Below are 23,262 nucleotides of genomic sequence, written 5' to 3'. Positions count from 1 at the left end.
GTAAACTGCTCTAAAGGACTTGTTTGGAGGAAGGTTCTTGCATAGCAAAAGGCCAGACATTTAGCAAGGGAGTTTGTAAAATGCCGAGTTTTTGTACATGTTCTTAGAGACAGAATTGGAAAAGACATAATATCCAAACCAGAAATATATCTACAAGGGACCTGATTCCCTTCTCACTCCAGTGTAACCCCACTGTCTTCAGCAGGGATACTCCTGATCTACACTGGTATAAATGAGAATCAGACCCCTGAACCTAATCTCGGTGTTCGTTTATGCTGAGGAGGCTTATGTCCATATCCTAGAAACATGTTTAAAATAATGTTAAATCCAGTGTTTTGTTCAAAGTGCAAGCTGAAATGAGATGTATATATCCAAACCAGATAACTGGAGGAGTTATGAATTATAGTGTTCATCCAACAGACCAGCAGTGCTGGTCTGAAATGTAAGGATTGTGGAAGGGGAAAGAAAAGAAGAGGGACTAATAAAGATGTGGGGAAATGACTTGGCTCTTCAGAAGGACTGTAAGATTTTCTACTTTATTGGGTAAGCTGTCAGAGAAGCCTAATCGTAAAGGTGAGGTTCAGGGCAAATGAAGATGTGGAAGACCTCTGTACAGAAAGGAGAGCCCTGCTCTGGGCAGGTAAAGAGCACAACTAGAAGTTACTGTAAATGGCCAGTCTCATTGCGACAAAGTTCTGTTCAGAAGCTCAAGCAAGCCTTTTGGTTCTTGTATATTCTCTCCAACTGTCCCAGCAGTACAGAGCACAACATACACTTATTTGAAAATCCTTTCAGTTTGAGATTGAAAAGCACTGGAAGACAAGGAAGGCTTGGGTAATAGGAATGCTGTTTGAGTATGTATGCATATGCTTGAACTTGTCTGTAACAGTCCTTTGGGGCAAAGCACTTGGGTTTTAAAATGGATGCCTTTAAAACAGATTCAGAGAACTAGTGCAATAGTGGTGGATAGTTTCCCATGTTACTGGTTTACTGCCTGTAGTTTGGGAAGAGTAAGGAAAGGTCAGAATTTTCCCTTTTATAAGAAAACTTTAGTTATACTGGCAAGAAATTCATTTCACGTACATTCATTTTGACAATAAAATTGTAGACAAAATATAAATGTCCTGCTATGTGTCTTGGCAGAGTTTACTGTATCTGTTTCTAGAAGTATCTGTCAATCCCGTCTCCTTAAATACCCACAAATCTATCATTGAGTTACTCAGCACTGTCTAAAAAGAAGGTTTGTGTGTGTTGGGGGGGGTTGGTTTTGTGTGTGTGTGTGTGTGTGTGTTTATAAAGATGAAGAGGATCCTCTTTTATGGCACTTTTGTAATACTAATTTATATAGCCAGATTGCAGTCTAAACTTAGAATCCAAGGGAAAATTCATTCTTTCCATTTACTATATGTTTTTGATAATGTAAATGAATAAACACATTAATATCAGTACTAGGACTAGAAATGTGTTTTTCAGGCTTTCAGTAGTAATCTTTCAGATGTCCTGCATGATGCTTCCTTAGGAAACCATGCATCTTGATGAGATTCTAGAATCACTACCTTTGAGGTCTGAAATAATCAGGTCAGTCTCTATCCTTCCCTCAGCGGAGAGTGCTGCTAAATATCTACAGGGTAGGCCAATAGGGGAGAGAATCTGTGTGCTCTGTTCCTATGGCAATCCAGTTTTTACACATCGCTTATCACTGTGGTTCTGAGTAGGTTCCAAATATAAGACAATCACAGTGACTAACATGAAGAAAAATTAAATGTGATTTAAAAACAAACCCTAATGTGGTGGTGTTTGGGAAGACAATGTGGAAGAGGAATGCTTTGATTGGGACTCTAAGGCCCCAGCGTTTAAGATTATTACTAGCTCCTGTGAGAGTAAAATCCATAATCTTGAACCATCCCCCAAGAATGCCATTTCTTATGCACAAACAAGTGTCATTGTTGCAGTACCTCTCAAATTTACTCTGTGTTGAGGAGTGTCACTCATTTCAGCCCCAAGACTACCTACATTCCACATAAGTTTAGTGTAAAAATAATTTACAACAGAAATAATTTGAATACCTCAACTATGGAATACTTTATCGACAATAAATCAATGTACCCCAAAGCACTTTACATTTCCTGCATAAATAGGGCTGGGGGGAAGGGATGTCCCTCATTTTGAATCTGTGTCACTTTGTGACACTGCTGAGCCGCAGTGTGATGAGAAGGATGGATTATGGATATTCTTAACGTCTGTGATGTTTAGCAGCTTTACATATTGTGGGGCAGAATTCAGCCTTTTTTGATTATCTGGCAGTATAGTAGGGAAGGTTGCAGACTGCAGGTATTGCTATTGCCATCCATGTTTTTTATATAAGAAAAAAAGGCTTCATCCTTTAAAGTTTTTAGTAGAAAGAAGTCCATACCACAATGGAAAGAGATGCATTTTATTTGAATTTCCCCAAAGCACAGAGATGTTCTTTCCTGAAGTTTTGTTTCAACCATTCATAGAAGGAGGGGGGAATGGTTTATTTCCCTTTGTTTTGAGACCCAGGGGGTTTAGGTCTGGGGTTCCCCAGGGAAGGTTTTGGGGGACAGAGAGTGTACCCAAACACTATATTTTGGATTGGTGGCAGCGTGATAAAATCTAAGCTAGAAATTAAGCTTAGAAGGCAACAGGCAGGTCCCCACTTTCTGGATGCTAAAGTTCAAAGTGGGAAACAGACCCTGACAGGCCTGTTAACACATTTGCAGTTATAGTTTAAAAAGGGGGTAGGTGGGTTATAGATTGTGGTAATAAAACATAAATCCAGTGTCTTTGTTCAGTCCCTGATTTTTAATGTCTATCAGATTTATGAATTTAAGCTCCCAGGATCATCTTTTGAAACTGTTCTACAGGTTTCCTTTGAGGATGAGGACTGATAGGTTAGAAATAGAGTGATCACTTTCTGAAAAGTGCTTACCCATAGGTGATAAGGTGTTTTTGTTTTTTATCATTTTCCTGTCTGAGTTTGTTAGAGTGTAGTGATTGTCTGGTTTCACCCACATAGTAGTTATTGGGGTATTTAGTGCACTGGATGAGGTATAAAACCTGTAATGACAGGCATGTGTAGGATCCCTGGATCTTGAAAGGTGTATTGTGGGGGGTGTTGATTGTTGCAGCAATGGAGATTCTGTCTGTGGGTTTTCCATATTTTTTTCTGACAGGGTCTGGGGCTGCTTTGAGTTTGTGTGTCTTGATCTGTGGGGAGCTTGCTCCTGATGATGAACTTGGAGACATTTGGTTGTTGTTTGAAGGCCAAAAGTGGGGGTTCAGGAAAGGTCTCTTTCAGGATGGGGTCCCCATCAAGTATGGGTTGTACTTGTTTGACAATACCCTGTATGGGTTCCTTTGTGGGATGGTAGGTGACAACTAGGGGTGTGGGTCTCTTACAAACATAAGTTGGGTCCAATAAAAGACATCACTTCACCCACCTTGTCTATCTAATATTGTGGGACCTAAACTGCTACATGAAAACGGTTTTGTAACCCGAGTGGTATCTATAGCGGTTGCTATCCCCTGGTGCCCATCATAGTAGGATCTTCGGTACTTGGTATAATTAAATTCTATTTAAACATCAGTCCTTAAAACTGATCTCTAAAACATCATAATGTCTGTTAGTTGAGGTCTTTATGTCTAGAAATAGTTAAGATAATGTTTAGCTGAGCTTGATATTGATCTTGTGTGCAAAATTGTAGAATAATTTGGAAAAGGTCAAATTCTTCCCTTTGGTACACATACACAACTCCCATTGAACTCAGCAAGAGTTCAGTACATATCTCGGAAGATTATGGCCCAGCATGTGTTCTGTGATTGATGACTTTAAAAGGAACAAGAAATCCTTTGATTAGAACTTTCTTAAAGATTGCTGTTTGCTATTTCTCTTCCAAACTCTGATGAATTAAATGAAGCTCTTTCTGTGTGTATACATGTAAAATACATAATAATTCATTGCAGAGAGTGTAAAAATAAAATGGGTCTTTCTTTGGCTGTTCTGATAGCTATAAGTGAGGTTAAAGGGCAGCCCATGGTGTGAAATTTATTTTCTCAGGGCTGGTCTACACTACGGGGGGAAATCAATCTTAGATACACAACTTCAGTTACGTGAATAACGTAGCTGAAATCGAATCTCTAAGATCGGATTACTCACTCGTCCTCACCGTGCGAGATCGATGTCTGCGGCTCCCCCTGTCAATTCCGCAACTCCGCTGGGGTTGGTGGAGTTCCGGAATCGATATAAGCATGCTCGGGGATCGATATATCGCGTCTAGATGAGACGCGATATATCGATCCCCAAGCAATCGATTTTAACCCGCCGATACGGCAGGTAGTCTAGACGTAGTCTCAATTACATCATGTGCTCTAATGCAGATAAATAAGTGTTCTAAGTTTATTCTTCCTCTGGGCTGCCAGTGAATCCTGTTCCCTCTGTTTCACGCTTTGAGGCCCTAATCCTTCATTTTGCCCCACACTGGAGAAAACTCCAGCCTTGCAGATCCTATTGCAATTTCAGAGCCTTTGCAGTGACCTTCTTCATTTGCTGCCTAGAATAGCATTAAACCCATTCTCAGCACTTTATTATAATAATAATAAATTGTTAATAAAAACATTATTGCTATTACTGTTTATTGCTGTAGCACCTAGAAGCCCCAGTCATGGATCAGGTCCCTCCCCTGATAGGAGCTGTATGAACACAGACCAAAGAGATGGTTGATGGCCCAAACAGCTTACAATCCAATAATATCGATACTAATTACAAAAGCAAAAACTAAGTTATAAAAGCGTTATGAAGGTTTCAAAGTCAAGCACTCAAAAGTTAGAAATGCCAAATTAAAGTTGCCTGTGCAATTTTAAATTCAGCCTCCTTTGTGCGTATGCATTATAATACAGTCTTCAATTACATGATCACGTACCCTTTTTCCCCCCACAGAACCCTGCCTCATTCAGTGCACAAGATGAACAGATTGTTTAATGAGTAATTTTTCAATTATTTGTTTTCTCCTCATTCAGTGGGTGGACCCATTCACTATTTCCTGCACACTATTCAAATTCTGCTCTGGAGACAGAACTATTAATTTCCTTGTGAGAATTTCTATGTTGCTCATCGCTATGTATCCGAGTGCTTTACAACCAATCTAAATGCATCTTCACAATTCCCTATAAGGGGAGGTGATATTATCTTAATTTTACAGGTAAGGAGCTGAAGCACAGATTAAGGTAAAAAATTTCCACTGGTTTTGGATACACAATTTGGGATGCCTAGAATCTCATTTTTCGGAGTACTTAGCATTATATAGCACTTCATATTTTCTTAACACAGCTCCTATTGACTTCAGATGCAGTTGTGGGTGCTCAGTAATTGTGCAAATCAGACCCCAGGATAGCAGTTGAGCATGCAGAAAGTGAGGAACACATAATTAGTGATTGCCTATGAAAAGTCTGGTTTAAGTGCCTTGCCTAGCATCCTATAGGAACTCAATTGCATTTTATGTTAACCTTTTGGCATGCTGTGCAGGGTGTTACACTTGGTTGGTTTGTTTTGGTGTGTGGTTGATTTGTATTTCTTTTTTATATTTGCTGTCATATTTTTTATTTCTTTGTTTGCTGTTTGCATAGTTCTTGTGAGTGGTAGTTGATTTTGTTATCGATTTCTTAATTTAGGTTATGCTCCTGTGAAAAATTAGAGGTGCAACTGATGAGTTAAAAGAATACCATTGACTTCTTTAGGTGCAATATTCATCTATTTAAAAACACTACTACATTATGTATTTTAAGTCTTTGAAATTCTAATACTATTTGGAATTTACTTCTGAATTAGTGAATATTCAAATAAAATAAGCACTATTTATACATGGCCTAAGAAAAAAATGTTTTCAGGTTCATATGTTCCACCTGGTGACTTGTCAGCAACAGTTGCCTGGCAATTTTCAAAGTTGTGCTGGAACCATTGTTAATTATGAGAACAAATAAGCAAAATATTGTTAATGTAAAGCTCTATTAAAAATACAGTAGCTGAATCAATCATTTCAAGTAGGAAATGATAGGAAAATATAAAAATAAAATATTAAGGATGACATTCTTTCTTTTGAGTTTGTTTTCTTCTCTCTAAATTTCATTCTCACTTTAAATCTTTAACACAAACGTGATCATAAAGTTTTTTAATAAATTTGATGCTGATTAACAACTTTAAAATCACAGGTTTCGGATTGGTAGCTATGTTAGTCTGTATCAGCAAAAAGAACAGGAGTAGTTGTGGCACCTTAGAGACTAACAAATATATTTGGGCATAAGCTTCTGTGGGATAAAACCCACTTCATTGGATGCATGCAGTGGAAAATACAGTCGGAAGATATATACACACACAGAGAACATGAAAAAATAGGTGTTGCCATACCAACTATAATGATCACAATCGCAATCATTTACACTTAAATACTGCCTTTTACTTAGATATCCAGTGTTTTGTAAACAGCTCTCCTTTGAGATATGTAAACATAATCATACTAAGCTTGGCAATTTTGGTTGGATATATTGCTGGAGATTTAATCACATTACATAATCTTTCATTAAAGATTAATCTTTAATTCCTGGAGACTCCAGGACAATCCTAGAGGGTTGGGAACCCTAAAACGTACCCTTCTAAGAGATAAGTTAACTGAATCCTGTTGGGTCAAGTTCATCCCTGACATAAATCCAATGACTTCACTGTTTTCACCAGGAATTAATTTATCTGATTTGTACGTGGTTGCATGGAGAGTGGTAGAGTGGGAAATAGAATCCAAGAATCCTGGTATCCAGCCCCATGGTTTTAAGACTAGGTTGCACTCTTCCTTATTTTGTTACTGCTTCACTATTGTCTAATGTGCCCATACGTATCACATACATCATCATGGAAATGAAAAGTCAGCTTCTTTGATAAAAGTAATGTGGATTGGTTCAGGAATAAGTGGAATGTGGAACCCTAATCTGAAAGTTGACTGGCTATGTGCAACTGTTTCTAAACAAAATATTTTCTCTATAATACCCCAGTGAATAATCCTGCATTATGACTAATGACCTGTGAAATTTCATTTTAATAACTCTTTTAGGGTTATATGACTTCAAATATATGTCTTAATTTCAAAAAGGACACTGTCAAGGTAGATGCATCCAAAGTTTAACCAAGCTTGAAATGTCCATTTTTAATGTAAAAGTTCTCTGTGGTTATAAAATTGTTCATTTTCCTGAAACGCAAGCTGTTGCATTGCGTATTTTTCCACATTCCAGAAGTGACGTACCAACAACAAAACCAAGTTGTAGTTTGGCTTTCTTCTGTACATCTAATGTGACCATTTTCACTCATGTTACATGTTTTTTTCCTATGACACAAATATAAAGCTAGTATTGTAGGTCCAATTATAAATCACGACTCTGTTCCCTATGTTTATTTTGTTGATCATTGATGCCATTCACTAGAAACTTGTTCTGCTTGCCCATGTTACACTTCAGTAGTATAGCATGCTGAGTCCACTGTTCCTTGAGTATGCTGAATCTATTAACATGCCAACAATATTCATGGCTGTGGTTCTCAGTGTTACATGGGATGTTTAGACAGGAATATGAAGTGTATTGCATATGGCTCAGGCTGTAACAGATGGAAAGTATAAAAGGTCTATCTTATATCTAACCTATAACATATTACATACATGCACACATGTAACCAAGTGCAGCAGCTGGCATATTGGTGATTGTAGATGTGTGGACTCACCCCCGCAGCACCTCCTGCTGGTTACTTCTGGGAATTAGCTCAGTTCCAGCTCTAGAGAGCCCTCTGCAGGCCGGTGATCCAACTGTCCTCTGGCCCCATGTCCCTCCCTGGACCCGGTGCCCTTTTATGTGGAGTGCTGCCCCCAAGCAGTCACCCCTTTCTTTGAGGGTTTCCCCTTCCCAGAGGACCCCCACCCTCTATCCCCACTTTGCCTCAGTATATGGCTACTGCCCAGTCTCCATCTATCCCCCATTCACTGGGGCAGACTGCAGTATCAACCACTCATCATAGGCAATGGGGTTTGGACCTACTGCCCTAGCCTACCCCTGGGCTGCTCTCTGCAACCCCCAGAACCTTTTAGCCTAATGCTAGGCCTCAGCCTGGGGCTTTCTAGGCTAGAGCTCCCCTGCTCCTCAGCCATGCTCCCCTCAGGTACTTTGTCTCTAGCTCCCAGCAGCCAGGCCCATCTCCCTCTACAGCTAAAGAGAGACTGGCTGCTTCTAGCTCCTCTGGCCTTCTTATGAGGACCTGTTGCTCAGTTTGGGGCATAGCCCCAGCTGCAGCCACTTCCCCAATCAGCCCAGCCTAAAGGCTGCTTTCTCCAGCCACAGCCCCTTCCCAGGACTGTTTTTAACCCTTTCAGGGCAGGAGCAGGGGTCCACCCTGCTACAGTGATGTATCAGCCTAACTGAGAATAGAAAGTGACCTAATGGATGAAAGCTTCATGTCATCAAGGCTTTGTGCAAACTGCTCCAGCCCAGAAACTTGAAGATTGGCTGCTGCCACTTGCCCCAGAAGGAGATTCTGGGATTCATCCATCCCAAAGCTAGGACTTTTGGGGGGTATCCTCTATGCTTCTCACTGAGCATGTGAGGCATGCATTAGCCCACTCCTTTACAAGTTTTGTCTGGTCACAGTGCTCCCATGCAGGCCCATCGCAGGATTCAGGTGAGGCAGAGAGGTGAATTACACCAAATGGGTAAGGTAAAGCTAGATATATGGAACACTTCCACTCAGGGTTAAGGTGCTGTTATAAATTAATATAATCAAGATGATTGTATTACAGAATATTGGTAATATTAGCAATAACATCTAGAAGACTCAGTGCTAATAACTCCAGAATAGTTGTTAACTTTATTAGTAATTTGTGAAGGCCAGTTACAGTACAGGACATTTCCTTATGATTTCAATGGAGGAATAAGTTGTAAGGCATAGTTACAGCCTGATTCTCTTGTTACTTATACCAGTTTTCCATTCATTTTCAGTAGAGTTACCTCTTATTTACCTCAGTGTTACTGGGAGTAGAATCAGGTTCTTAATGTCTACTATTGCATATAACCTACAGGAAACGCAGTGAAAATGGACATTAACTAGCAAATTCCACAGTATAAAAGAGATTCCTGCCCATCATTTATATATGGCAATCATGGCGATTTCCAAATTTGTCTTCAGATATGAGGTTATCTCTATTTATTAGAGTAATGGTACCTTGGAGATATAGTTTGATGTTGAAGGTTGCCTGCAGAACAGATTAGAGGAGAGGCTTATTCAGTCATTACAATTAAGCCACAAATGGTTTGGGTACTGAGAGGGATTGTCTCTCTCTTTCCCCGGGTTATAGCACAGCCTGAGCATACAACTCCTCTGGACTAGAAAGGTGGGGTCTTTGAGTAGAACTGGCATCCCTCCTTGGTCTGAAAGAGATGTTTTTGTTAATTTTGAATAGGAACTTGAAAGCATTCTTCTGGATCTTACCGAATGGAGTGAGGATTTTGAGGTAGGGACCGAAAGGTCTTATTATTTATGGTGACTTTAGATTGATATATAAATTCTATTATGCAGTTGTGTTATGGGATATGATGGTGGCGTCATGCGAACTTATCCCATATTGATTTGTGATGGGGTGCATTCCTCACACTGGCCCTGAGAGTGAGGAATTAGGCCAGGTGAGCCCAATCAGCTACTTAAGTGCAAATGGGAGAGATGTAGGCTAAATGGAGGGAGTTAATTAGAAGGAAGCTCACCTGTGATGGAAAAGGCGGGGCTTCTATAATGCCAGAAGGCTGGAAAAAGTGGGAGGGGACAGGCAGGGAGGAAGCCTGCAGTTTCTCCCCCTGAAGTAAGGGAGACAGAAGGGGTGATGGGAACCCCTCAGAAAAGGGCTAGAACCTCGTAAGGAAGGGTTTAACTCAGTGGTGGGCAGCCCGCGGGCCATCAGGGTAATCCACTGGTGGACCGCAAGATAGTTGTTTACGTTGAAAGTCCTCAGGCACAGCCTGTCATAAACAGATAGCTAAGGGTTAATGTCTCTTTCACCTATAATGGATTAACAAACAGTGACCTGCAAACACCTGACCAGAGGACCAATCAGGAGACAAGATACTTTCAAATCTCGTGGAGGGAAGCCTTTGTTTGTGGGTTTGGGTTTGGCTTTGGCTTTGTTCTCTCTGGGTCCTGAATGGGGCTAGAGGTGCAACCAGGTTTTTGCCAATCTCCCTGCTACAGTCTCTTATCTATTCAGAATTGTGAGTAAGAAAAGGCCGTCATAGTCTTTTAATTTGTTTTTTTTTAATTTACATATGTGTACTTGCTGGAAGTAGCTTAAATTGTGTTTTTGCTGGAGAAAGTTTTTCTATTGTTTATAAGTTGAAAGACCTTGTAACTTTTTACCATCTAAAGTGCAGAGATAAACCTTTTACTTTTTTTCTTCTTTTTTATTAAAAGCTTTGCTTTAAGATCTGTTTGAGTTTTCTCCTAGTTAAGGCTCAAAGGACTTGAGTCTGTGTACTCACCAGGGAATTGGTGGGAGAAAGGAAAGGAAGGAGGGAAAGGTAAGCTTGTATTGCCTCTGGGTGAGGGGGAGAGAGAAAATACTTGACATGGCCACCCGCAGCCGTTCCCGGACAATGGAAGCTGCGGTAAGCGGCGGCCAGCATGTCCCTGGAAGGGGAAGTTACAGTGTGACCTGGCCAGAGGGCTAAGTCATGAAGCAGCCATACTGTGATTCTGTGAGCATAAGAACAGCCATGTTGGAAGACCAGAAAGAGGGTGCTGACCTGGGTGGCGCTAATTCCCCAAATCATGAGGAAGGGGTGCCACCCAGCAGTGAGCAGAGCATCCCGTGACAGGATTATATTATAAAGTGGCTTGGTTGTCAGATCCTTAGTATTTTGAATTAATTATATTCACTCATCAGTTTGTTGTTAGTATGTCTAGAGCTCAGAGGGGTATTCTATAAAATTTTAAACAGAGCTATAAATCATATGAGTTAGCTTCTTTGACATGCAAGAAGAATTGGTCTTCAGACCCCCTGCACTTCCGATATTTATAGCTGTGTCTATATCAACTGTGGGTTACAGGAAAGTAATGTCTCTAACATTACCCTGGAGAGGATTGATGTCCTAAATATATGTACAGTACTTGATCTCAAGGGAGCAGGATAGATCAGTGTCACACTTGTCTCCTTCTTCCTGTCCTACATGTAGGTATGTATTCTTGCCAACAGAAGAGCAGAAGCAATTACACAGATTAAGGTTTCTTTGTATATAGTGTGTGCGTTACATAACTCTAAATGTCATTACAGAATAATATATTTGAAATACCTGACACCAGTAACAAATGCTGTTATGTCATTGTATTCTGTCTGGACGGTGCCATTTACAGATGAAGAAGGTATACAGGCAATAGGAAGAATTTTGACAGCATTCACAGAATTTATGGATATGTAGACTGTGACTATAATTTCTACCATATATGCTGGATTCAGAAACATATGAGGAGTGACTATTTTGATGTTAGCATTTAGCCAGCTGCTGAAATATTGTTTACATAAATTATGGCTGCTTATTTGAGACGATAAGCATGCTGCATTTTTTAAATTAAATCACTTTTAATAATTGCTATCAGTTCTTAATAATGTTGAGTGTTCTGTGACTTCCCTTTGAAGGCTTGTTTAATGACTTCTTCAGAAATACAAGAAGTCTGTCACAAGTCTGTCACTTCTGAATTAATATAATGAGAGCGCCACTGAAACAAGGTTTTGATGCTTGCCCAGCATAAGAGTTGCATGCCATGAAAATTACAGTTGCTGTATTCTACATGATGCATGTCATGCCAGACTGAAGTATGTAAAGACCTGGATTAACCAAAGGTTGAATACGAAAGACCAAAAACTGAAAGAGATTTTAAGAAAGAGAAGGTATAGAAATCATCCAGTTGGCTACTTTCTCACAGAAAACATAATGTTGCTATATGAAGAGACAAAAGAGAATGAGCAAATGTAAACCAGTGTTCAATTTCTACATCGTCTAGAATTGCTCATGGAAGAGACCTTCTTCCTCACTGTTTTGTTTTCCATTCTTCTCCAGTTTTGTCCTATTCAAAAGGATTGCATGAAACTGATAGGAGGATCATGTCCTTCCTACTCTTCTGTAGGAATCACAATGATGTACAGCTGAGAATATGGTGAGAGGTGAGATTAAACTTTCTGTCAACACCTGCAGATAAATCTTTTGGAAGTGATTTTCACTCTTGGTCCATAAATAGCTACTGTGTTTTCTCCTTCTCCTGCTGTACTTAGATATTCCTTTTCAAATCCAGTGGGACAGTAATGCACTCTCCTTTAACCGTGTTTTGTCTTTAAATTTGAGCTGTCGGGTGTGGTGAGAGTGCAGGAAATAGAGTTGGTGCATGACCAGGAATATATCTCTAACTAGAAAAACAAACAAAACCAGCTGTGTGATAGAAACAACAATAGATTCAAGATCATAATGGGAATAGGCTTTATGTTTTGCTTCTATTTTTGCATCTTATGGCAGCATGGAGAGTTGTCATGGCTTCTCATTTTATACCTGAAATTTGAGCCCATCTGTTGGTTCTCTATCATGTCAACCCTTACTCTTCTGAGATTCTCCAGGGACATCTTAATGCTCTCTAGCTGTGGATTCAAGAAGAGTTTCTCCCAGCAGACACACAAATGTATGATGTTGAAGCTACAGAAGAAAAAAAAATCGTTATCTGTAACACTCTAATGGCTTTTGTATTTTCCAGGTATATTTAACAATAATAGTTGCGGGAGGCAGAGCATGTAAGTGAATTTACTTCTGGAGCCATATGTACAGCAGGATACAACATTCTGCTTAGCTACTTCAGAGGGCATGAAAGGGGAGAGCATCTGCAAGACTGATGCTGAAGATGGGGTTGGAGGTAAGAGTGCTTGGCTGTCACTTGCCCTTACCCCAACTGACTGAGTGATTAGGATATCTTCACAGATACTGGGTTTGGAAAGCAAAAAATGGGCCCAGATTACCTCTCTGTTACTAGAGTGTTACACTGGTTTTCCTCCACAGAAACCGAGTAAACTGCAGTAATTCAGAGATTACTCAGGCCCGATGGTGGTTAGATGAATGAATGTTAAGGATATTTTCTGTATTATCTTTTGGCTCCATAGTGCATGTTAGTAACAAGATAAATTGTAAAAGTTCTACCCACCAAACTTCTGTGCAATACCCATGTTTAGATCTCTTTTAACATAGCTTTTCATTCTTTTTTCTATGAGGGGCTTTTGACCTAATTCTTGAGATTTCTACCACTTTTCTTCCCTTTCAGCTCTTATGTAAGACTTTGTGATTAGCAACCTTTATCTGAAGAAGTCTGGTTGAGGCTCTGTTTAATGGCCATCAGCAATGGCTATAGAATACATGAGTTATTGATATGAGGCACTCTCTCACATAATGTTTAGGGTTTCATCTTTTTCCCTAAGCCCTGTGGTTTCAAACATAAATATTTAAAAGCCATATTTTCTATGTGACATCACATAGCAACATGACATAATTGTAGGGTCAGCCCCAGCTTTAATTATTTTGAATGTATCTTGCTTGCTAGAGTAATACTAAAAACCTCAAAGTTTCAGAAATGCTTTTTGATGTTACATGTTCCATCAGTGTCACCTTTTTAAATGTCCTTCTTATTTAGTTCTCAATAACTCTTTCCTGGTTTTACTATCAGTCTCTTGACGATGGCTTGAATAAGTGTTTGAGGTGGTCTCCCTCTTGGTTGCCTATGCAGCCTTCCATGTAACATTGCCCTTCTTTCAACCAGACTCCAGCGACTTCTCAATCTTTGATTGTGCTCTTTCACATCACTCTTAAAGTAGCCCAGCCTGACTGTAGTGATGAACTTTGGATGCCTCTTCATTACTTTGGCATATGTACATTACAGCACTCAGTATTGTGCAATGGCTGATATCAACAGCAGTTCTGTCTGTTACAGAAGGGAACTGCATTTCTTCATCTTCTGTCAAAGAATTTCTGACCATTCCTAGGTAGCATGCTATAGGAGGCTTCAATATGGAAGCAGCACCAACTTTATCTTCTCTCTTTAACTGAGGTAGCAGTCAGCATCATCCAGGGCTTTAATAGAAGCAAAGAAGGAGATTCAAGCTGAACTTCCAGTCCATATGCTTTACTCCCCTAATATCACAAAAGGGAGGAGTAACATGAGGATTGTGTATGAAATTTTAAAATGTGAATAGCAAATGTATCAGGACAGTATGCACAATCAATACCAATATTGTACATATTTAAATTCTACTGATTTTTACTGTTCATGGAAGGTATTAACAGCCGTGAGAATAAACCAGAAGCAAAAAACAAACATCCTCCTTTCTCACATGCCACCAAAAACTATTCAGAGTAATAGCCTAAAATACTGCAGTAACATTATAATAAATTGTCTTCAAGTTCCCCTTTCTGAGGTGCCTTTTTCCATGTTCCTTCAAATTTTCTTCTCTGCCTAAACTGCCAAAAATGGACCAATTTTTGTTTATTATTTAGAGGATTTCTTTTTAAATTAAAAGATTACATAGTAGTTTGTTGTATACGGAGTCCTCAGGTAGATATTAATAGAGTTTATTATATAACCACCTACAGCTGCTGGCTGTAACTTTGTGAGCTGATTGTTAAAATTATAATTTTGCTCCATTTAGAAAAATCTGACAGGTTAATACATGGATTCTCTTTTTCCTTTGCTGCTGCCCAGGGTTTACTGTTGCGTTCTAGAAGTGCTCTGCATGTTCAAAGATTGACTGTTTGAGAATTGTTTTACAGTCATACAGTAGCAATTTTAACATGGTGATATAATTTACTTTTAAGTAAATGAATGACTTTATGTAATAAATTCAGTGTGACTCATTAAACTTGAATTCCCAAATGTCCATTTATCGGAATATAGAGTGATGGAGCATGAAGTGAAAGAGAGAGAGCTGATTGGCCATTTGGGCTCTCAACCGTTCAGAGTGAGGGGATGGACTTCTCTTCCCATCCTGGCTAGGGAAACTTTCTATAAAACTCCTTAGCTTCTGGGTGAGAGAGCTGCATGAGGAGTAGTCATTTGAAAACTGTCTGGACCTACTGGAGCTGTTATTCCTTGTGGTTTTGGTATTTTCTTTTGTTGTTTGAAAAAAAAAAACCTGGGCATTATTTTTGTTAAACACTTCCGAACTGGGTCTTGCTGCTTATTGGACAACCTTGCTGCTGCGTTGTGCCACATAGTGATTATTCAAGTTGCGTTCCTATCTTCACACTAATGCCCAGAAACCTCTTCTAGCTTGCACCTGTTTGAGCGGTACAGGTATCTGAGTTCTGAAAACCAAACAAAACTCTATTATGATCACTGAGTTATTTTCTAAATTGTGCTTTGTTACCAACAATTTGTGCAATGCTTTGTGCAGTAATTTCCATCTCTTGCTTGAGAATTACTTAAAATAAAAGGTCCATGCCACTCAACTCTTACAGTGTGTATATATAGTTTTAGATGAATTTACCATAAAATTGTATTAAAACAATTTTTATACTATGTATATATATGAAGAATTCATTGTTCTGCAGAGGCTTCTGTCAATTTAAAATAGGTATGAAATGGAAAGTTTATTCCAAAGATATGTCAATTTTCTTTGAGTGGATTTTTAAGTATTCTTTTAGAATAAGTAATTATTGTGATTGCATGTGCGAGTCCAGAAATGACACATGCAAATTGTATGCATACATTTTTGTATGCACAAGTTGCATGCACAGCTCTACAGATCTGGGGTTTATAGTATGCATATGTGTTGAGTATATGGTATATAGATTAGAAATGGTTATTTTGATCTGTAAATAATCATATGATCACTGCAAGTTCTTCTCAGGTTTTCAGCCCTTTATTTGCCTTCATATTCATGCATGCAACTGAGTTTTATGGATTTTTGCTCAGTCTCCTTCCACAGATAATTTTGCTAGTAAAGGTTTTCTTCCCCCTTCTGTGTTTCCATGCATATGCTTCTAGAATTTAATATGATTAATCAGTATTGTTTGTGTTCAGAGTTTCAATTCCAAGATCACTTCCCTTGGCTTGCCTTTCTGTTGCATTACTAATTTGGTTATGTAGCTCAGCTCAGCTAAGGCCGCTTAAAAGCATTTTCCTTGTCAGTGTCTGGAAATGTAATCTGGTCTGTAATCAATGAGAGGAGAGTGGAATGATAAAAAAAGGGCAGTAGGTAAATCTTCAAAACCTGGAACCTATTTCACCTTGCTGAATTATTTGCAAGGAACTGGATGTTGCTAGTCTAGATTTGAATTATAATTGAGCTTTACACCAGAGAATATCTTAATCATAATGTATAGGTTGGTAGAACAGAGCTTTGCAGTTTGATCCTTTGCAGTTTGGCAGCCTGTGTGGGGGAGGGAAATTGCACAAATGTTGAAAATGTATATGGAGGAATTTTATATTTGCTGGTCTCGGGTACAACTGAGTGAATGATTCACTGCAAATAATTTCCTGAACATATTTAGACTCTCATTCTGGTAATGAAATACCCATAGGAAGACAGTGATCTCCTTGGCTGTCCTCATTATACAACATTTACTCAATTATGTTTTATTGTTACACTGTGGATTAATTGTAAGCCGTTCGGGTGTTTGGTTCAAGTTGGGTGGATCATATGTTAAATCTTTGTGGTTTCCCCCACAAAAATAGGCTGCATTCAGTGCAGAAATGACCTAAAAAAAACTTAGGAGATTTTGCCTACAACCTCTGTGCCCAAAGTTAACTATTATTAATCCTATTTTTTACAGTGGTGCCTACAAACCAACCAAAACCGAGGCCATACTCTGCCAGGCACCATACAAACAGAGAGAAAGGAGAAAGTGATTGACCTGAAGTCCTTACAATCTAAATAGACAAGACAGAGACAGGACAGGGGAAAAGGATAATAGAAAATATAAGCAGAATTCACTGCACATAATTTATTGGATGTATTTAGACTCAATTTGTGCTACTGTGGGCCTGATTGTCAGGTGCAGTGAATTTAGCCTAGGTGCAGCTGAACAGAGTGTAAGGTTAAAAAAGGCCCTAATACTCCGTTCTGTACCCTGATCTTGGGTTGATTGGGGACCTAAATGGCTCTGAGTAATTGAGAGCACCGCAGGAGGTAACAGCTTTTGGGAAATCCTTGGTTGATCTTTTAGAGCAGCCTTCTGTTGTCTTTGTGCTTTCTCAGCCCAAGGCTGAGAATCTGGCCATGTGAGTGGGAGTGAGAAGCAATTCATTAACCCAATCAAGTTCTTACCACACTCCAAGGTGGAATTCTGCCATGTTTGATTGGTTGATTTATTATTATCAGGAAAAACAAAACAAAACCTTTTCTGCAACAGAAATGGTGAATTTTGTCTTCTGCCACATTAATGTGTTTTCCAAAAACTCACTCCAAAAACAGTGTGACTTTTCACATACCCATTCTAAAAGTGGAAATTGATATGAGCTAGAGCTTGTCATTCTGTCAGTATCATTCAAATTAAGGATGATAGCAAAAATAATTTCTTCACCTAAATCTCCATCCTAAATGATTAAAGATCACTGAAATGTTTGTGAGGACTTGTTGGGGGCTAGGGGGGGTCTTTAAAAGCCTGCATATTTATTCTTCCATATTGCCACTGTGAGTCAGTTCCTCTTTAGACCCAGATACCACAACCAAGTCCATATAGAGCTCCACTAATTTCAGTGGGACTCTACATAAGTACCATGGGTCTGACTGCACACAGCTCATCGTAAGACTGGGATCTTTGTAACTGCAGAAGGATCCTCAAGCTGAGGTTGGAAGAAGGTGTCATATAGTAAGTAATTGAACAAGTGGACTGTGATATTACAGCTGTTCAAAAAGTAATATTTTGCAGTGCCATACCATTATGTCATCAAAGTATCCGGGAACACTTAACAACCAGTAATTACATTTTTCAAAACCCTGGTGAGACTGATAAGTATAACAACACTTATTACTGCTGGACAAATTGAATCATGTGAGTGTTTCTTGCCAAAGGTAAAACAACAAGAGAGTGGCAGACTGGGGAATAAAACTGAGGAGTCCTGGCTCCTAATATTGTACTTTGTTTGCCCCTCAGACATCATTGTCCCATATTTATTACTGGCAGATGTTGTCACGGTTCAGAACAACTGCACTTGTATTCCCCCTCTGTAGTCCAGCAAGGGCACCTACTCACAGGCTTCTAGCTCCCTGGCTGTAACCTCTCTTGGATGGAGACATACGCCTCTCTCCCTCATGACCAGGGTATTTTCAGGGTGCACCGTTTCCTGATTATACTCTGAATTCACCAGCAAAAGTCAAATTGCCTACGTAAACCCACTATGTCTTTCTCCTTAGAGATGGTGAATAATGCAATTGTCACAATTATAAGTTACCACACAACACTTCCTATGCAATCCTGTTTTATTCTTGTGGTATAAACGTTACAGAGAAAACACAGTAAAAATAACAGAAGAACCTACACAAAAGCAAATAAGCTTACCAGAGCTCACCCTACTTGCTCCATCAAGTTCTCTGGTAGGTGACTCTTTCAAAAGAGGTCTCTTTTGTTGTCACAAGTTCATAACAGTGTTAGCTTGGAACTAGTATGCAGTCTTATGGGGCCTCAGTAAGCCAAGTCCTTCCAACCCTTCCCTAAGGATTAAGGCCCTGCATGGCCCAGAGGTCTTGTCCTTTGATATATCAGGAAGACGGCCCTAAACTTGTGTAAAACCAGACTGTTTATAAAAAAAAAAAGTCTTTTGTCTGTTGGTCCCTGGAAAATCCAGACTGAGTCTTTGAACTCTTCTCTGGTAACAGGTGATCAGAATCTGCTATATTGTTGAACACACTCTTCTGAAGTTCCCATTATCTCCCAAAGATTGTATTAATCCTTCTTCCTACTAAGAAAGTTCCCACAAAAGCATACACATTTATACTTTCAATACAATGGACCCCAAAGATATTAAATTCAGTAAGGTATATTAACTGAATTCGTAAGGTTTTCCCATATCTGTCACAAATGTGTCCAGTTGTGTACACTTTTGTACATGAGGAATGCTGACACTCTCTCTCTCTCTCACACACACACACATTTTATATATGGATGCATAGATAGATAGATAGATAGATAAATAAAGGTATATAAATATAGTTTAGGGACAAGTAGGTAATATTCGCTGAATAAAGTATACAAGAAATTTCATAAATACACTTCTACCCCAATATAATGTGACCCAATATAATACGAATTCGGATATAATGCGGTAAAGCAGTGCTCTGGGGAGACAGGGCTGCATACTCCAGTGGATCAAGTTTGATATAACGCGATTTCACCTATAAGGCAGTAAGATTTTTTGGCTCCTGAGGACAGCGTTGTATTGAGGTAGAGGTGTATTATTCAAATATTATATTGGATTAATATTTTTTTACTAGCCCTAGTTTTGTTTCTTTACTTTTTGACTTAAACTATGATTTTTTTTTTAAAATCCAGTAAATAACTATTTTTGTAGTCCCATTGTCAGTCACATTATTTGTTTATCACAATTTGCTGTGACATAAAGGAACAATGGCTAAGGCACTATACTCGTATCAGAGTATTGGGTTCAATTTCAGGCTCTACTATGGAGTTCCTGTGTGACCTTGGGAAAATCATTTAATCTCTCTGTGCCCGTGTTCCCTACCTGTAAAATGGGGATAATATTTAGAGTGTAAGTTCTTTGGTGCAGGATGTGTGCAGCACCGAACACAATGGGACCCTAATTCCATTGCTAATGTAATACAAATAAGAAATAATAAAACATTTAAAATAATTATTCTTGAAGCATCACTGCTTATTTTCTTGTTGGTATTTGGTGACAGCACTAGTTCATTTGACTGTATACATTTGGAATCTTTAAGCTAAGGTTCTGCATTTTGATGGCAATCGATGGATTTTGAAGGACTCATTAATTCCTAAAGGAAGAGGAGAGAAGTGCATAGTAAATGCATGAATACTATGCTTCTTCAGGTTGCATGTACAGTAGGCATGTTAACTGAATTTTCCTGAGCTTCCTTTAGTTTGATTCTTTCCATTCTTTGTTTGGCTATGTCTTTCAATGAGAGACTGGTATATGAAAGGCAGAATGTAGCATCAGACTTTAAAATACCATCACTGCATTGTTTTAATGTGCTTTCTTCATTCAGAGATTCCAATGTTTTCAGCATACAGAGTCCAGCCTCCCTCTCTCTATCTAAGATGGATCCCTGCTGATTGTACTGCCATTTCTGTGGTTAGGACCTGATTTGCCATTGTGAATTCTTTGCCTATAAATTGAATGGTCACAGTGTCAAGGATTGAAGATTCATTTTTTTCATTTAAAAATGCAATAAAAAAATGAAATCATAACCACATTCTTCAAAATCCTGTCCTGGCTAACCACCTTCATTTCTTTAATGCTGCATGAAGTGGATTGACTTGTATTCAGCACCCAGAGAATTCTGTTCCTCACCATCCTTCTCTTTGTGTGTGTGTGTGTGTGTGTGTGTGTTGTTTTTATGTGCAGGGCAGGAGAGAATTGGAAAAGATTCCCATTATGAACAAGAGGGGAAAGTTCAGTTTGTGATTGATGCTGTGTATGCCATGGCTCATGCCCTCCATCATATGAACAAGGATCTTTGTGCTGATTACCCTGGGATCTGTCCAGAGATGGAACAAGCAGGAGGCAAGAAATTGCTGAAGTATATACGCAATGTTAACTTTAATGGTGAGTCCAAAGCAATATGTATCCAAAGCACTTCAGAGAATGTAAGATTTTTAAATTTAATTAGTCAATCAATTATTTATTATTTCACTGGATTTCTTAGCAAATGGAGTGGCCATCATTAATGTAGTTCATGTTTAGCATTCATTTGATTGTGTACTGCCTTCCTTTGAAGCAGTGAGTTTTATATATATGATTATATTTCTGACGTGCAGTACTCCAGCTAGTTGTGTCCTTAGCTTATATTGTACAAAAGGTACTAAACTGTGCATCCATTTTATGGTGGCTGCACTTAGAAATTAGGATGAAACCACTGAAGTCTGCTAATAACCTCAAAATTTTCTCTCATCAGCAAAAGTGGGTGATAGGCAAAAATATATATCCCATCTGTCTGATTTATATAATGCCTAATTTGGACCTCACTGCTTAAAAAAGAAACCCACAGCAACTATGGGCAATGCATAGTTTTTTAGCATCATCCAAACCATATCCTTTGATGTGTATCATTTCCACCTACCTGGGGCAAAAAAAAAAAGGTAATTATTTGTCACACAGGACTCAGCCTGTCTGTCATTTTCACTAGGACAACAGTTTAGAGTGTAAGGGACAGATTCATTTTCAGGTTTCAAATCAAGTGATTTAGACCTGCTAACCAGAAAGTCCCCTGTGGTGAAGGTTGTTGCAACTTCCATTTCTCTAGAAGGCTTATAGTGAGAATACAGCACAAAAGGCAAATGTGGATGTGGACAAGCTAAAGTTAGTTTGATCCAGTATATCACCTCAGGTGCCTATGATTCATCCTGCTAATAAAGGTGCTCCCGCTGATCCCAATAAGGACATTGGCAACCCTAACACCAGCCCTTCCTTGAGGTACAGGATAGCCTTTCATATATACTTCCCTGTGCTAGTGTCTATGAATCTGGCCTAAATAGTATAGCAGGATTTCCCAACCTCTGAAAACTTTGTTTAACATACATGAGGAGATTCCTGTGAGCCCACCCCCACCACCAGGACAATTGAACAGTCACAGAAGTTAGCTTGTAATACGAACATTTTTTCCTCCTTATAAACTTTGCTAATACATGTAGCAAGAGTTTTTTAAACTGTTTGCCTCAGCACTCTGCAAGAGGGAGACCCAGACTTACATTTTAAAACCTGTTAGCCTAAAGTTAGACATCTAAATCCATATTTAGGCCTAAATGAGGATTCATGTTCAAAAGTGATGAATGGGAGTCATGCAACTCTTAGTGAAGTTTTGGTGATAGCCAAAGATGCTCAGCACCTCTGAAAATCAGTTGTGTGACTCTGCTGAGACTATTCACAAACTGAAAGTTTGGCATGAGCTAAAGTGCTTTGCTGGATCAAGGTTTTATTTAGGTGCCTGCCTATGGATAGAAGTGTTTAACTTTGGGTCCATAAGGCTTGAAAACATTGGCCACCTTCTCTGCTCCTAGGAATTTACAATCTAATAACTAGAGAGGGAGAGAGAGAGAAAAGAAAAGGGACTGGGAGACGCAGATGAGGAAGATAAATCTTGTACTTCGTGGTCTAACTTCATCACTGTAGTCAGGAAGGATTTTTTCCCTCCAAGTAAAGCATTGCAGAACTGGCATAGAGTATCAAATGAGATGCAGGAGATATTTTTCCCTCTTCTTTGGATTAGCTGGTGCTAGCTATTGCCAGAAGCCAAATACTGCTGGACTAATAAACTGAGCAGATAGTATTTTTTGCTTTATAACATTCTGTTTGTGTTCTTTTTCCAGAAATAGGAAGATATGGAAAATCCTATTTTCAGAGAAATATGGTCTTTGTGTAAATTTTACTAATTTGGCCATCCTAGAATTCTGTAGCAGATCATTTATCTCTCTCTCCTCCAGAAGCCTCAAGGAGGCACTTGGAAAGTAGCGCAGTTCAATGGTCATCCTATCATTTTAAGAGAGCTGAGGAAATAATTGACTTAGTAGATTTTGCCTGGATTTCAGTTTTCTCAAGTGTATTCATTATTTCAATTTATTCACCCATTTTTTTTGCAAGATCTTTTCATAGACTCATAGACTCTAGGACTGGAAGGGACCTCGAGAGGTCATCGAGTCCAGTCCCCTGCCCTCATGGCAGGACCAAATACTGTCTAGACCATCCCTAATAGACATTTATCTAACCGACTCTTAAATATCTCCAGAGATGGAGATTCCACAACTTCTCTAGGCAATCCGTTCCAGTGTTTAACTACCCTGACAGTTAGGAACTTTTTCCTAATGTCCAACCTAAATCTCCCTTGCTGCAGTTTAAGCCCATTGCTTCTTGTTCTATCATTGGAGGCTAAGGTGAATAAGTTTTCTCCCTCCTCCTGATGACACCCTTTTAGATACCTGAAAACTGCTATCATGTCCCCTCTCAATCTTCTCTTTTCC

General features: G+C 39.1%; 1 protein-coding gene across 4 annotated transcripts in view; it reads left to right on the top strand.

The window, feature by feature from the left end:
• GRM7 (glutamate metabotropic receptor 7) overlaps positions 1–23,262 on the top strand; it is a 553,085-nt gene that overhangs the window by 342,196 nt on the left and 187,627 nt on the right. For all 4 annotated transcript variants that reach the window (XM_030570395.1, XM_030570394.1, XM_030570392.1 and 1 more), the window contains exon 6: positions 20,654–20,854. In XM_030570395.1, coding sequence (XP_030426255.1) covers positions 20,654–20,854 — 201 coding nt within the window. The remainder of the gene's footprint in view (positions 1–20,653; positions 20,855–23,262) is intronic.

Source organism: Gopherus evgoodei, chromosome 7, assembly GCF_007399415.2.
Source record: "Gopherus evgoodei ecotype Sinaloan lineage chromosome 7, rGopEvg1_v1.p, whole genome shotgun sequence".
NCBI lineage: Eukaryota > Metazoa > Chordata > Testudines > Testudinidae > Gopherus > Gopherus evgoodei.
The sequence above is the reverse complement of the archived record's forward strand: the minus strand, read 5'-3'. Positions and strand labels throughout refer to the sequence as shown.